Source organism: Vidua chalybeata, assembly GCF_026979565.1.
Source record: "Vidua chalybeata isolate OUT-0048 chromosome 33 unlocalized genomic scaffold, bVidCha1 merged haplotype SUPER_33_unloc_2, whole genome shotgun sequence".
NCBI lineage: Eukaryota > Metazoa > Chordata > Aves > Passeriformes > Viduidae > Vidua > Vidua chalybeata.
The window spans coordinates 1-13,761 of record NW_026530292.1 but is presented as its reverse complement, the minus strand read 5'-3'; the positions used below and the strand labels follow the sequence as shown (position 1 = coordinate 13,761).

The following is a 13,761-nucleotide window of genomic DNA, read 5'->3' as shown; positions in this document are numbered from 1 at the left end:
CGGCGTGTCGTCGCCGTGCAGGCCCTGCGAGTCGCAGCTGGGCGAGCTGACCTTGAGGAAGAACTCGGTGCCCTTCTCCATGATCTCCTGGATCTGCAGGAAGCCGGCCGTGTACATGAGCAGGAACTGGTCGCCCACGTTCATGCTGAGGCGGCCGGTGTAGCAGAAGCTGAGGATCTGCTGGAAGGACTGGGGCTGCACGGCCGCCGGCAGCTCCACCACGGCGCTCTTGGAGCTGTGGAAAAGGTCTCGGAAGTAGGAGCTGCTGGCAGCCAGCACGGCCCGGTGGGCTTTGAAGGCGTGGCCCTTGACCACCACAGAGACGTCGCAGAAGAGCCCTTGCAGGCGCTGCTCGTTCAGGCACTCCAGGATGCTGTTGCCGAAATTGGGGATCTCCATCTGCAGTGTCTGCGCCATGGCGGCGGCCGGGCGGGGGCTGCGGGGACAGTGGGGGGGCGTTGGGGGATGAGGATGGGGGACATTGAGGTGTGGGGACAGGGGCATAGGATGTGGGGGACACGTGGGGACAGGGGACAAGGAATGGGGACAAGGAATGAGATGGACACAAGGAATCAGGGAGACGCGAAGGAACAGGAACAGCAGGAACGGGGCAGGGACAGAGGGACAGGGCAGGGACACGGGGGGACAGAAGAAGGACAGGGGTCAAACAAAGCCCCCAACCCGGGGTCACCCCAAGTCCTCCTCCTTAACCCCTCCCAGAACCTCCCCCAGGGGAGGGAGGGGGTCCCTGCCCACCCAGGGGGGCTCTGAGGGGTCCCCAGCCCTTGGGGGGGGGGCGGGCCTGGGACTCCCGGGGGGGGAAGGCCAAGGGGGCCGCAGGGTTTTGGGGGAAGACGCCCCCAATTTGGGGGAGAAAGGAGACCCCCCAAGCCTGACCTGGGGCGGCATGGGGAGACCCTTCCAGGCCTCAGAGGGGAAATGGGGAGGGATCCCCCAGTCCGGGGAGCCCCAAATTCTGGGGGGGGGGAGACGGACGGTGAATCCCCCAGCTGGGGGAAGGAGAGGAGCAGAGAGACCACAAAATACGGTGTAAGGGGGGTCACCAAAAGGGACCCCACTCCCTGGGCTGGGTACAGAGGAGACCCCCAGCCTCCAGCAGAGGAGGGGACAAGACCCCCGAACCCTCCGAGCTCACAACGGGGGGCCCCAAATTTTTTTGGGGGGGGTCCTTAAACCCCCAGCCCGGGGGGATCCGCAGCAGGGGGACCCCAATCCTCGCGGGGGGGGGGGGGGCACGGACACAGCAGCCCTCCTGTTAGCGAGAGCAGAGGCGGCGGCATCCCGGGAGAACCGGGGAATCCCCAGCGCGGGGGGGGGGGGGGCGGGAGGCGCCGCAGGCCCGGGGGAACGGGGTGGGGGGGAGGTTCACCGGGCCCGGTGGGGGAAGGAAGCGGCGCCGGAGCCGGTGCAGGGGGGCCGGGGGGCGGGTTTGGGGCGGGGCCGGGGAGTCCCCGCCTTACCGGGGGCCGGGGGCGCTGCGCTGGGGCCGCGGCCGCTCCCGGAGCCGCTCCCGGTGCCGCCGCGCTTAGCGGCCATTCATTGTGCGGCAGGTGCGACCAGCCGAGCGCCGAGCGCGCCGCCCGCGCCTGCGCGACCAGCCGAGCGCCGAATCATCCACCCCGCTCTCCCGCTGCCCGCTCGAAGTTTGAGGGGCGGGGACGCGGAAAACGCGCGGGCAAGGCGCGGAAAACGCGTGGGAAACGCGTGGGGTCCTGACCCACCGCGCCTCGAGGGCCGGGTCTGGCAGGATCGGTTCCTCCCTGCGCTGCCGCAGGCACCCGCGCGGGATGGCGTTTACGAGCGGCGGGTGGAGGTTTTACGACCCTGCGCGGCCGCCGGCGTCACGTGACGGGCGCAACATGGCGGCGCCCATGTGAGGGGCGGCGCGGGGGAATGCGCGGGGCGGCGCGTGCGGGTGAGCGGGGGAGGGGAGGGACAAGGAGGGGACAAATCGGGGACAGGGGGGGACAGGGAGAGGACCGGAGGACGCGGGGAAACACACCGGGACGGCACCCGCAGGGGGAGGGCTTTAGCCCCGCGGCCTTGCCCCGCGCCACGTGCTGGGGAAGGGGCGACAGGACGCGGTGCGACCCCCGGTCCCGTTTCGGGGGGCAGCTCCCCCCCTTCTCACGGGGTTCCGTGTCCTTCCTCCCATCCCGTTCCCCGCCTCTTCCTCCCCTTTTCCGGGGGGAGGGGGTCTCCTCCCCTTTTCCCGCCCTCCGGGGCCGAGCCCAAATTCCGCCGTTTTCCCCCCAAAACCGCTCCGGTGCTGCCGTACCCCTCCCGTGACCCCCCCCCCCCCCCCCGCGACAGCCGCCGCACTCAGGACCCTCTGCAGACGCCCCCCGGTGCCCCCTACCATGGACGGCGCTTCCCCCAACGGCTTGGCGACCCCGCCGGGCTCGGTGGCGACCCCGGAGGGCTCGGCGGGACCCCCCCAGAGCGAGGGGGCCCCCCCCGGTAGCGGCGAGACGCTGATCACCGAGGGTCGGGCCACCATCGTCTTCCCCAGCGCCAACGAGGTGTTCTACAACCCCGTGCAGGGCTTCAACCGCGACCTCACGTGAGCCGGGGGGGCTGGGGAGGGTCCTGGGGGGGCTTGGGGGGCTCTGGGGAGGGTCCGGGGGGGGCTGGGGGGGGTCCTGAGGTGATCCTGGGGGCGTTTTAGGGGTTCTGGGATGGTCTTGGGGGTTTTTGGGGGTGATCCTGGGGGGTTTTGGGGTTCTGGGCTGCCCTGGAGGGGTTTTGGGGTGTCACCCCCCCCCCCGGGGATCCCTGACCCCCCCTGTCCCCCCCAGCTGCGCCGTCCTGACAGAATTCGCTCGGCTCCAGCTGCGCCCCAAAGGAATTCGGGGTACGGCGCCTTTGGGGGGGCTCCCCATCCCCCCCCCCAGACCCCCTTTTCGGGGTTCCTTCACCCCCCCCCCCCTCTTTTCCAGTGGTCCTTCCAGGCGAGGAGGAGCTGGGGGGGAGCCCCCAAAGCCCCCCCGAGGCCGGGGACCCCCCGACAGCCCCCGAGACCCCACGGACAGCGCGGCCGGGAGAGGCCTGCGAGGTGGGGGAGGGGTCTGGGGGTTTTGGTGGGGGGGTCCCGGGCACCCCCTGACCCCCCCCCCCCCCGTGCCCCCGGGGGGGTTGTGGGGGGTCCCTGACCCACCCCCCCCCGTGACCCCCCAGGGTGGGCTGCGGGTGCTGGAGGCGCTGGCGGCCTCGGGGCTGCGCTCCGTGCGCTTTGCCCTGGAGGTGCCAGGGCTCGGGGCCGTGGTGGCCAGCGACTGCTCCCTGCGGGCAACCGAGCTGATGGCCCGCAACGTGGCACGTAACGGCGTCGGGGGGCTGGTCACGCCCCGGCTGGCCGATGCCAGGTGAGCCCAAATCCCGCTGGGAACAGGCCTGAGCCCCCAGTGCTGCCCAGAGCTTTGGGGCTGTGCTGGGAGGTGTCCCCAGTGTCCCCATGGGCACCCCAACACCTCCTGCCCCGGTCTGGGGTCTCTGGGGGAGTTTGGGGGGTCCCCACGACCCTTTTGCCCCCAGGAACCGATCCCAATATCCCCAAGCGGCGTCAGGGACTGCCCCCCCCCCCCCAAGCTGGGACCACACTGAGGCGGTCACCAAGGCTGGGGGTGTCCTGGGGGGACCCCAAAGGGGTACTGAGGGTCCGGCGGGGCTGTGGGGACCCCCCGTGTCCCCCCCAGGATGTTGATGTACCAAAGCAAAGCTCAGCGGGAACCGTTCGACGTCATCGACCTGGACCCCTACGGGAGCCCCACGCCTTTCCTGGACGCGGCCGTGCAGGCCGTGAGCGAGGGGGGTGAGTCTTGGGGGGGGCTCTTGGGGACCCCCCCAAACCCTCCCCAGGCCCCCCTGAACCCCGATTTGCCAGGGCTGCTGTGCGTGACGTGCACGGACATGGCGGTGATGGCCGGCAACAGCGCCGAGACCTGCTACAGCAAATACGGCGCCGTGTCCCTCAAGGGCAAGTTCTGCCACGAGATGGTCAGTGCTGGGGGGGGGGGGGTCCCCTGTCCCCGGGGGGGTACTCCAGGGGATGTCCCACGTCCCCCTGTCCTCTCTGTCCCCCGCCAGGCCCTGCGGATCGTCCTGCACAGCCTCGACCTCCGTGCCAACTGTTACCAGCGCTTCGTGGTGCCGCTGCTGTCGGTCAGCGCCGACTTCTACGTGCGCGTCTTCGTCAGGGTCTTCACGGGCCAGGCCAAGGTCAAGGCCTCGGCCAGGTGAGGAGGGGTCCCCCCGGTGGGTTTTGGGGGGGTCTCTGTGCCCCCCCCCAGAGCCGCCCTGACCCCGTTTTCCCCACAGCAAGCAGGCGCTGGTGTTCCACTGCATGGGGTGTGGTACACACCACCTGCAGCACCTGGGCAGGGCCACGAGCCACGGCAGCGGGTACGGCCTCCCCCCTCCTCTCCCTGACCCCGAGCGATTTTGGGGTTCCTCGAGACCCTTGGGGGGTCCCCACGATCCTTTTGTGGGGGGGGCCAGTGACCACGTCTCCCCCTCCTCCAGCTTCAAGTACAGCGCAGCCACGGGGCCGCCCGTGGGTCCCACCTGCGAGTTCTGCCAGCAGCGCCACCAGGTGCATGCAACCCCCCCCACCCCCCACACACCTCAGCACACCCAAATGAGGCCCTGAACCCCCTTTTTTCCCCCCTTCTAAAGGTGGGGGGCCCGGTGTGGGCAGAGCCCCTGCACGACCCCACGTTCGTGGAGGGGGTGCTGGCGGCGCTGGAGCGAAGCCCCGGGCGATTCTCGACGGAGCCGCGCATGCGGGGGATGCTGAGCGTCATCGCCGAGGTGACACGGGGGACAGCCCGGGTCTGGGGGGGACACCCCAGCTGTGGGGACACCCTAGTTGTGGGGCTGACCGTGACCGTGGGGCTGCTTGTGGGGCAGGAGCTGAGCGATGTCCCCCTGTACTACACCCTGGACGGGCTGAGCAGCACCATCCGCAGCAACACGCCCTCCCTGCTGCAGCTCAGGTGGGGACCCCCAAACCACCTTGGGGTTTGCCCAAACCCCTTTAGGGACTACCTAGATGCCTTCAGAGACCCCCAAACCCCTTTAGGGACCCCCCTCACACCACCTCAGGGACCCCCAAATCCCTTTAGGGACCCCCTAAACTGTCTTGGGGACCCCCAGATCCTTTTAGAGACCACCTAAACCCCCTCAGGGACACCCAGACCCCTTCAGGGAACTGCACACCCTGCCCTGGGTCCCCCGAACCCCCTCAGGGACCCTCAAATTCCCCCAGAGACCCCCCCCCAAATGCCTCAAGGACCCCCCAAACCCCCTTGGGGACCCCCAATCCCTTTGGAGACCCCCTAAACCCCCTCAGGGAATCCCAAACCCCGTCCTGGCCCCCACAAACCCCTGTGTCGCCCCAGGTCGGCCCTGCTGCACGCGGGGTTCCGGGTCTCGCTGTCCCACGCCTGCCGCAATGCCGTCAAGACGGACGCGCCGCCGGCTGTGCTGTGGGACATCATGCGCTGCTGGGTGAGGAGGGGGCTCGGGGGCCCCTCCCCACGCTCAGGGGGTGCTGAACCCCCTTTTCCCACCTCCCCTTTCCCACTTTTACCCTGCTTTTTCCCAATTTTCCCCGCTCTTTCCCAGGCCAAGCTCCACCCGGTGAAGCGGGAGCGGCTCCCAGACTCCAGCCCGGCCGCCCGGATCCTCTCGGTGGAGCCCACGTAGGACCTCTGGCGTGGGGTGGGGTTTGGGGGGACCCCAGACACCCCAAACCACCTGTCCGCCCCCCTCCCCTTTACCCCCATCCCAGGCTCCAGGCTTCCTTTGCCCTGCACGAGGACGCCAACCCCAGCTCCCGGAAGCGCGGCTTGAAGCGATTCCCAGAGAACCCTGAGGCTTTTTGGGGTCCCAAGGCCAGGGCCAAGCCTGGGTGAGGCCTGGGGGGGGGCTGCTTTGGGGATCCAGGTGCCCCCCACCCTTCTCAAGGGGGACATTCCCCCCTTTTTTCACTCGGGGTGGGGCATAGACCCAAAAAAGGGGAAGGGATGAACCCCTTGCTCTATCCTTTTTGGGGGAGGTGCCCCTCGCCCTCTCCCCTTTTTGGGGGGTGGTCCCCAGCTCATTCCCGGCCTTTCCAGGGGGGGCACTGCCCCCTCCCTGCAGGAGAAGCGGGAGCGGCTGCAGAACAAGCGGACGCAGCAGCCAGACGGGGCCAGGCTGAAACAATTCCCCTGCAAACGCTTCAAAGAGGTGGAGAGGGGGCCCCAAAGTATGGGGGGGTGTCCCCAAAGTAAAAAGGGGATCCCTAAAATATGCACGGGGAGTGTGGGAATGGGGGGCGGGTCCAGGAATGAGCAGGGAGGCAGGAAATAAAGGGAGAAAGGCTTTGGGGAAATAAAATGAGGGGGGTTGGGAATAAAGAGGGGCTGCCTGGGAATTTGGGGGGATGTCCAGGAATAAGAACGGCGGGTAGTCTGTGAATGCAGGGGGGGGGGGTTTGGGGCAGGTTCCAACCCCCCCCTTATTGTCCCTCCCCCACAGGGCACCTGTCCCCAAGGTGAGCAGTGCTGCTACTCCCACGAGCCCACCTCAGCTGCCCCCCATTAAAGGATGTCTGACCAAACTTGGGGGTGGCTTTAATGGACTTTTTTTCTGGGGGGGGGAGGGGGGGGGGGGGGGGCTCAGGACCCCCCCAGCCCCTCCCTGGGCCCCTCGTAGCGCACGGAGGCCAGGAAGGTGCGGATCTCCATTGGCTCCAGCCTCACGCACTGTGGGTCCAGCTGGGCCAGCGGCCGGGGTTTGGGGGTGCCTGGGGGGGGGTAAGGAGGGCTGTGAGCAGGGGGCTGAGGGCTGAGAGCCTCCCCAGGACCCCCGCAGCCCCCGGTACCTGTGGCTGTGTTCCAGAGCAGGCGGGACACGCTGTGCAGGGGGATGTCCCCCCCAAGGGCCATCTCCTGCACTGAGGTGATGGTGAAGGCCGAGAAAAGGGTCTGGGGGTGGTGGGGAGCTGTCAGAGACCCCCCCCAGAGCCACCCCAAATACCAGCCCAGGCTGGGGGGGACTGTCAGAGACCCCCCAGACCCTCCCCAACCCCACCCCAGGGGCTGCAGGAGGCTGAGCGAGGGAGGGGCACCCTGGGAGCCGTCCCAGACCCCCTAGAGCAGCCTCAGGACCCCCAGAAGGGTCACCTGGCACAGGTGACTCCACAACCCCTCCCCTCTCACCTGGCACAGGTAACCCCAGAACACCTCACCTGTCACAAGTAATCCCAAAGCCTCACCCCCCCTCCCCGGCAGTGCCCCCCAGACCCCTGTTGCCAGTCAGGACCCCCATGCTGACCGTCAGGTCCACGCTGAGGGGCCGGGAGCCATTGTGGCTCTCGCCACGCTCGAACAGGTGCTCGAGGCGCAGCAGGACGGCCCCGGGGCCACGTGGCTCCACCGTCAGCAGGTGCAGGCCAGGGGGCAGCGCCCGCCGCAGTGCCGAGAACTGTGCGGAGGGACGGGCAGGTGAGCCGGGAGAGCGCGCCCCGCTCACCTGGCACAGATCACCCTGCGGCCCCTCCCCGCTCACCTGGCGCAGGTGAGGCCCTGGGCCGGGTGCCAGCACCACGGATGGTGATGTCACCATCTCCTGTGCCCGTGGCCGGTGCTGGTCGGCCGCGGCCGCTGCCGTGTCCAGCAGCACCAGGTGCCGGCCCCGCACCACCAGGCCCCGCCCATCGGCCCCGGGCTCGTCCAGCGGCTCCCCCAGCCCCCGGTTGTCATCGTTCAGGAGCCGCCGGTGCACCTGGAGGGGACGCAGGTGATGTCACAGGCGTCCCCTCCCTCGGGGTCCCCCCCCAGGGTGTCCCCGGCTCACCATGAGCTCCAGGGACCCATCCATGATGCTGCTGCCTCCCTGGGAACGATCTGTCAGCACCGTCAGCTGCACCTTCTCGTCCTGCCCAGGTGGGACAGGTGTGAGGAGGGTGGGGCGGGGCCAAGGTGTGCCCTGCCCAGCCCCAGCTGTGTCCAGGTGTGTCCAGCCCAGCCCCAGTACCTTGATGAAGATCCGTGTGTTCACAGGGTAATAATTCCCTGCCACGGGCTCGCTCTGGCTCAGGTTCCAGGTGGGCCGGTAGTCACGCCTGGGGGGGCCCGGGGGGGGTCACTGGGGTCCCATGGAGCCCCTGGGGGGGGGGTCCCGGGGGTCACCTGAGCCCCCTCACCTGCGCTCCAGCACCTGGCGCCCGTTGGAGTCGGTGTAGAAGCGCCCGGCCGTGCGCAGCGGGGTCTCGAAGCGGCTGATGACCTCCTTGCCCAGCCCGTCCCTGGGGAGAGGGACAGGGGTGTCACCACCAGGGGGTCCCCAGGGGAGGTCTGGGGGGTCCCGAGACCCCTGCCCAGACTCACGCCACGGGTATGGGCCCCACAGTCCACTCCAGCTCCAGGTAGGGCTGCCCCGGGCGCAGCCGCAGCACCTGCGAGCACCACGCCGAGAAGTTCTGGTGCAGCTCCTGCACCAGCGCCGTCTGGAGGTACACAGCGACACTCAGCGACATCTACAGACCCCCACCCCCAAATCCCAGGGGGGACACACCCGGGACCCCCGCCCACCTTGAGCAGGCGCGTGGCCGCGCGTTTGGCCACAGGGATGGGCGCAGAGGCGTTGGGCCGGAAGATGTAAGCGCCCGAGGCCTGGGGGCTCAGCCCGTCCCCGGCGCTGGCGTTGTACCTGGGGGGGCCAGGGGAGCTCAGGGGGATCCCCCAGCTGGGGACCCCCCCCCCCCCAAAAACCCACCGAGGGTATCCCCAGACTCACCAGTAAAAGCTCTGGAAGACAGGCAGTGAGAAGCCCTTGGCCAGGTTCTGGATCTCCAGCAGGTGCCCCGTGACGGGGTCAAACCGGACCCGCAGGTGCTGGGGGCGGTGGGGGGGAACATAGGTAGGTCACTCCCCCACCCCTCCCCAGGCCACCCAGTCACCCCCCAACTGGTTTAACTGGGAGCTGGGACTCACCCCCCACTGCCCAGCCACCCCCCCCAGATCCACGTCCCTCCCCGATGTCCCCTTACCTCGTTCTCGAGCTGTGGCTCTGGGTCCCCTGAGGGCCACCTGGGGGGGTCCCAGGGGGCCCCCGGGCTCAGCTGCTTCACCTGAAAGGTGCTGAACCCCAAGGGGGGGGCCCAGGCCTGGAACAGGAGCTCCCCTGGGGCCCCCCCAGCACCGCCCCGCAGCTGCCGGGTCACGCCGGACACCGGGACCACCTATGGGGGGGTGAGGGGGTGTCAGGGGTCATGGGAGAGGAGGGTTTAGTGGGTACAGGTGGGCAAGGGGAGACCAGGCTCACCTGGCTAGCCACGGGCTGGCCCTGAGGGTCGGTCACGGCGTAGGAGGTGGCCCTGACCGGCAGCCGCACGGGCCAGGTCATGTCCCAGGCCAGGGGGTTGTAGAGGATCACGGTGAACTGGGGAGGGGTCACACGGTGAAGAGAGGGATGTCAGTCCCTGGGGACCCCCAGAGCACCCCCGAAAGCCCCCCCACCAAGTGCTCACGTGAGGGGTGGTCTCGCTGAGGGGGCACACGCTGATGTTGAGGGCGTTGCAGAACACGAGGGGCTCCTTGGTGCCCCCCAGAAGGGACAGGGCGTTGGCCACCAGCACCTGCCGGGAGTGGCCAGAATTTGGGGGGGGGTCGCTGGGTCACCCCCAGCCCCACCCTTATCCCCCAAAGCCCACCTGGACCCCGGGAAGGTGTGGGGCTCACCTGGCAGCTGTCCCAGCCCTTGGCCAGTTGCCGGGCGTAGTCGTCGGCCACGTGCTGCCTCTCGGTGCCGGCCACAGCGTCATGGTGCTGGGCCACAGCCACGGCCTCACCTTGGGGAGGGGAAAAGGGGGTGTCAGCGGGGTTTGGGGTTCCCCAGGTCCCCTCCAGGTGTCCCCCCCAGGTACTCACGGAGCACGGAGCTGTCCCCAGGGCCGTAGGGACCGACCCGTGCCGAGGGCCCTGCCAGGGCTTCCAGCTGGCTGCAGATCTGAGGGCGCAGAATCGGTGTCTGAGGGGGATCCCTGCTGCCCGAGAGGGGGGGTCCCCAAGGCCTGGAGGGGTGCCCAGGTGCCCCCCACCTGCAGGAAGCCGCTGCTGAGCCGCTCGTAGCCCTTGAAGGCCGGGCGGCTGCTGAAGAAGCCAGTCCAGAACTGATGGGGCCCATCCGAGTAGGGGAAGAAATCGTCGGTCTTCAGGGGCCTGGGGGATACCCCAGCTGTCTGTCCGTCTGTCCATCCGTCCCACCTGCCCCTCGGCCCCTCCCCTGTCCCTCGGCTCCACCCCTCACCAGGTGAGGTTGGCCCGGTGCAGCTCCCGCAGGTAACAGGAGGGGGTGGAGTACAGGGCATGGACGCGGCTGCCGTTGGCTTGCTGGGGACAGAGTGGGGGTCATGGACGGCCCAGGGTGTTTGGGGACACCAGGAGGGGTTTGGGGACACTGGGGGGGCTTGGGGACAGCCCCTCACCCGGGCGTTGGCATGAGCGATGAGCTTGTCCAGGTTCTTGAACCACAGGTGGGCATTCTCATAGTGGAAGTCGGAGCCCATGGTCATCAGGATGTGGTTGGTGCGGTACTGCTGGGCCTGGGGAGGGGGACACGGCTCAGGACCCCTGCCCGGGGCACAGGGACAGCCAGGGACCCCATCCCAGGGGACAGGGAAACCTAGGACACCAGGGGATCCCATCCTGGGGGACAAGGACCTTTGGGAACCCCACCCCAGGGGACAGGGACACCCAAGGACACCCGGGAATCCCATCCCAGGGGACAGAGACACACAGAGACCCCACCCCAGGGGGACAGGGACCTTTGGGAACCCCCACCCCCGGAGGTCCTGGCCCCCCTGTCAGGACCTGGGTGGCCGCCGCCTCCAGGAAGGAGGTGACCACGGAGTCCACGTTGCGCTCGGGGCCGTCGCCGTCCACCACGGGGGGGTCGGTGCAGAGCTGGTCCCAGCACAGCCCCGCAGGGGGGTTGTACATGTTGGGCAGGATCCCTGGGGACAGCAGTGTCACCTCCCCGGCCACCAGGGCCGGGGGGACAGGGAACACGGCTGGGATGGGGTGAAGGGGGAGAAATGGGAAGGGGACACGATAGGGACAGGAGGGAGGGGTGGGGGACACTGGGGGTGGCATGGATGGGGATGGGAGGGGCTGGGGACACTGGGATAACCTGGATGGGGACAAGTGGGAGGGGCTGGGGTCAGTCCTGGGAGGGGACAAAGGACAAAGCCCTGGGAAGGGATGGCAGGGGACAGGAGGGGAGGGGACGGGGGGCAGTTTGGGGGTCACTGCGGGGGGATGGGGCAGCTTGGGGGTCCTGGGGGGGATCACCAGTGAAGATGTCAGTGCGGGGGGGGGGCAGGCTCGTGCTGCCCCTCCACAGCAGCTCCAGCTCCCGGCGCTGCAGCCGCGCCCACTTGTCCTGGTGGTCCACACGGCCCACGAAGAGCCCATCGTAGCCCATCTGGGGGGCACAGGGGGGTTGTTGGGAATGCCAAAGGGGAGTTTGGGGGTGCTGAGAAGGTTGGGAGCGCCAGGGAAGGTTTTGGGGTGCAAGGGGAAGGTTTGGGGATCCCGAGGGTTGTCTGGGTACGCAAGGGAAGGTTTGGGGATGCACGGGAAGCTCCGGGGAGGTTTGGGGTTCCCAGGGAAACTCTGGGGATGCAGGTGAAGCTCAGGGGGTGCACAGGGCGGTGTTCCGGGGGTTGCCCCACCTGGGCGAAGGTGGCAGCCAGCTCGCGGGCGTGGCCGAAGGGGTCGATCTGCCAGGCCACGCGGGGTGTGCCGCAGGCCCCGAAGAGGCGGCGCAGGAAGCGCCGACCCAGGGCCAGCTGCTCCAGGGCCCCCCCGTAGTGCGCTGCCGCCTCGTCGCTCATGCACCAGCCCCCCCCCACCAGCTCCAGCCGGCCTGGGGGGGGGGAGGCGGGGGGACAGAGCCCCAAAATCCCCTCAGGGGACACCCCAGGCTCGGCTACCGCCTGCCCCCACCATCGGGGTGAGCCCCACAGGGTCACAGAGAGCCCAGACCCCAGCCCAGGGTCCCAGTGAACCCCCCCACATGGTTACCCATGTCCATTTCAGTGCCCCCAGTCCCTCCCAATGTCCTTCCCAGTCCCTCCCAGTGTCACCCGATCCCTCCCAGGGTCTCCCATGTCCATTTCAGTGCCCCCCAATCCCTCCCAGTGTCACCCAGTCCCTCCCAGTGTCACCCAGTCCCTCCCAGTACCCCCCATGCCCCTCCCAGTGCCCCCCATGCCCCTCCCAGTGCCCCGTACCCTCCTGCACCAGCTCCCTGACCAGCCTGCGCGTGGCCTGGTCCTGCTGCTGCCACCAGCGTGCCAGGAACGCCACCTCGGCGTAGACGAAGCGCCGTGAGGGGTCGGTGGCCAACTGGGCCACCACCGAGTCCAGGATGTACTGGACCCCTGCGTGCTGATCCCGGTTCCGCACTGGGGGGCACGGGGGGCACCGAGTCACCCCGAAACCCCGGCCCAGGCTGTGGGGACACTCGGGACTGGGGACATCCCCGGGGGGGGGATCTGGGGGGTGCTGGCCCCCGGAGGGGACAGCGGGGACACGCACAAAGCGCCACGTGACAAAGGGCAGCCACAGGGGCCATCGGGGTCACTCAGTGTCCCCTTGCCACGTCACCCCCACCCCCCCCGCCCGCACCTGTCCCTCCCTCAGGTGACACCACCCCCACCTGCACAGCAGCCCTGGGGACGTCCCCTCCCCCCCGGTGTCCACAGTGTCGCCACGCACCCCCATAGTAGTATTGGTCCACCGTCTTGAGCCACCCCACGTCGTCGTGCGAGTGCGGCACCAGGTGGACGTTCAGCATGTCCGGCCGGGTCGGAGGACACGACTGGGGGGTTTAGGGGGGACTCGGACCAGGCTGGGCCCGCGGCGCCCCCGGAACCCCACCGGGATCCCCCCCGCCGCCTCCCCGGCGTGGCCGTTGAGCTCCGGAAGCGGTTGCAAAACCAATGACCGCCAGTTCCCGTTTCCTCAGCGTCCCCAGCTCACCCCAGCGCCCCCAGTCCTCCCAGTTCCCGTTTCCTCAGATCGCTCCGGTGCCCCCTCAGCCCTTCCCGGTGTCCCCAGCCTACGGCAGCTCCCGTTACCCAGCCCCCCCCGCCACCTGCTCCAATGTCCACAGGCAACCCCAGTGCCCCCAGTCCGTCTGTCCGAGGCCTCCCAATCCCACCTGGTAGCCGCAGCCCGCGGCCGCCCCGCTCAGGAGCAGGAGCAGCAGCAACGGCGGCACCGCCGCCCCGGGCAGAGCCATGACACCCGCGCTCACGTGACCGCGCCCTCACATGACACGCGGGCTCGCACCGCCCCGCCCCCCCACCGCATACGGCAGCCAATGGGTGGCCGGGAAAAGTCGCTGCGGCCACGCCCCACCCACGCTCTAATTCGCTGCTGCTGCCCTAAGGGGTGGAGCGTAAGGGAGACTGCACGGGGATGGGGGGCAGGAACGACAACAGGAGAGAGCCAATGAGGAGGAGGAGCGGGTGTGATTGACAGCTCTCCGGAGGGCGTTTGCAACGGCGGGAAACGACCAGCGGCCAATGGGCAGTGGCGGCTGCCGAGGCCCCGCCCACGGCGAGCCCCCCTCAGAGGCTCCCAGAGCCCCTCCGAGCCCCCTCAGACCTCCCGAACACCCTCAGAGCCTGCTCAGAGTCCCTCAGAGCCCCTCAGGGCCAAAGGTTCCTGGAGACAAAGAACA

At 69.1% G+C, this 13,761-nt stretch overlaps 3 protein-coding genes across 10 annotated transcripts in view; 1 reads left to right on the top strand and 2 right to left on the bottom strand.

Annotated features, from left to right (window-relative positions):
* NACC1 (nucleus accumbens associated 1) overlaps positions 1-1,577 on the bottom strand; it is a 2,737-nt gene extending 1,160 nt beyond the window's left edge. The window contains exons 1-2 of the mRNA XM_053933112.1: positions 1,482-1,577; positions 5-436 (exon numbers count right to left, since the gene is read on the bottom strand). Of these exons, the coding sequence (XP_053789087.1) occupies positions 5-417 (413 nt within the window). The 5' untranslated portion in view covers positions 418-436; positions 1,482-1,577. The remainder of the gene's footprint in view (positions 1-4; positions 437-1,481) is intronic.
* A 56-nt stretch (positions 1,578-1,633) lies between these two features.
* On the top strand, positions 1,634-6,625 carry TRMT1 (tRNA methyltransferase 1). Of its 7 annotated transcripts, none has more exons than XM_053933087.1 (17): positions 1,634-1,894; positions 2,360-2,584; positions 2,820-2,875; positions 2,961-3,076; positions 3,199-3,386; positions 3,717-3,832; positions 3,905-4,017; positions 4,108-4,256; positions 4,339-4,422; positions 4,543-4,612; positions 4,696-4,830; positions 4,930-5,015; positions 5,421-5,529; positions 5,647-5,723; positions 5,813-5,932; positions 6,141-6,252; positions 6,544-6,625. In XM_053933087.1, exons 1-17 carry the CDS (start codon positions 1,809-1,811, stop codon positions 6,607-6,609), a joined length of 1,908 nt encoding a protein of 635 aa, XP_053789062.1. In that variant the 5' UTR covers positions 1,634-1,808; the 3' UTR covers positions 6,610-6,625. The 7 variants fall into 7 exon arrangements, with proteins under 7 accessions (XP_053789062.1, XP_053789065.1, XP_053789064.1 ...); XM_053933089.1 differs by having other exon boundaries at positions 1,827-1,936; positions 2,335-2,584; XM_053933091.1 differs by having other exon boundaries at positions 1,860-1,936.
* Positions 6,622-13,368, bottom strand: MAN2B1 (mannosidase alpha class 2B member 1). 2 transcript variants are annotated; one of them, XM_053933084.1, is made up of 24 exons: positions 13,237-13,366; positions 12,792-12,894; positions 12,305-12,478; positions 11,744-11,937; positions 11,361-11,493; positions 10,881-11,023; positions 10,496-10,612; positions 10,318-10,400; positions 10,109-10,229; positions 9,939-10,017; positions 9,750-9,859; positions 9,539-9,646; positions 9,334-9,450; positions 9,059-9,250; positions 8,806-8,903; positions 8,601-8,718; positions 8,397-8,515; positions 8,213-8,314; positions 8,044-8,131; positions 7,864-7,944; positions 7,576-7,791; positions 7,342-7,491; positions 6,890-6,992; positions 6,622-6,811 (listed from the first exon to the last, which is right to left on the bottom strand). In XM_053933084.1, exons 1-24 carry the CDS (start codon positions 13,315-13,317, stop codon positions 6,684-6,686), a joined length of 2,958 nt encoding a protein of 985 aa, XP_053789059.1. In that variant the 5' UTR covers positions 13,318-13,366; the 3' UTR covers positions 6,622-6,683. The 2 variants fall into 2 exon arrangements, with proteins under 2 accessions (XP_053789059.1, XP_053789058.1); XM_053933083.1 differs by having other exon boundaries at positions 7,342-7,791; positions 13,237-13,368.
* Between the last annotated feature and the right edge of the window lie 393 nt (positions 13,369-13,761).

What these genes read in the sequence shown, in the direction of transcription:
- TRMT1 (XM_053933087.1), top strand. Translation starts at nt 1,809, where the DNA reads ATGGCGTTTACGAGCGGCGGGTGGAGGTTTTACGACCCTGCGCGGCCG. An exon ending in AAGGTCAAGGCCTCGGCCAG is followed by an intron (nt 4,257 to 4,338) that starts GTGAGGAGGGGT and finishes TTTTCCCCACAG; the next exon opens with CAAGCAGGCGCTGGTGTTCC. An exon ending in CCTGCAAACGCTTCAAAGAG is followed by an intron (nt 6,253 to 6,543) that starts GTGGAGAGGGGG and finishes CCTCCCCCACAG; the next exon opens with GGCACCTGTCCCCAAGGTGA.
- MAN2B1 (XM_053933083.1), bottom strand. Translation starts at nt 13,317, where the DNA reads ATGGCTCTGCCCGGGGCGGCGGTGCCGCCGTTGCTGCTGCTCCTGCTC. An exon ending in CGGCCACGCGCCTGCTCAAG is followed by an intron (nt 8,516 to 8,600) that starts GTGGGCGGGGGT and finishes GTGTACCTCCAG; the next exon opens with ACGGCGCTGGTGCAGGAGCT. An exon ending in ACACACGGATCTTCATCAAG is followed by an intron (nt 7,945 to 8,043) that starts GTACTGGGGCTG and finishes CCACCTGGGCAG; the next exon opens with GACGAGAAGGTGCAGCTGAC.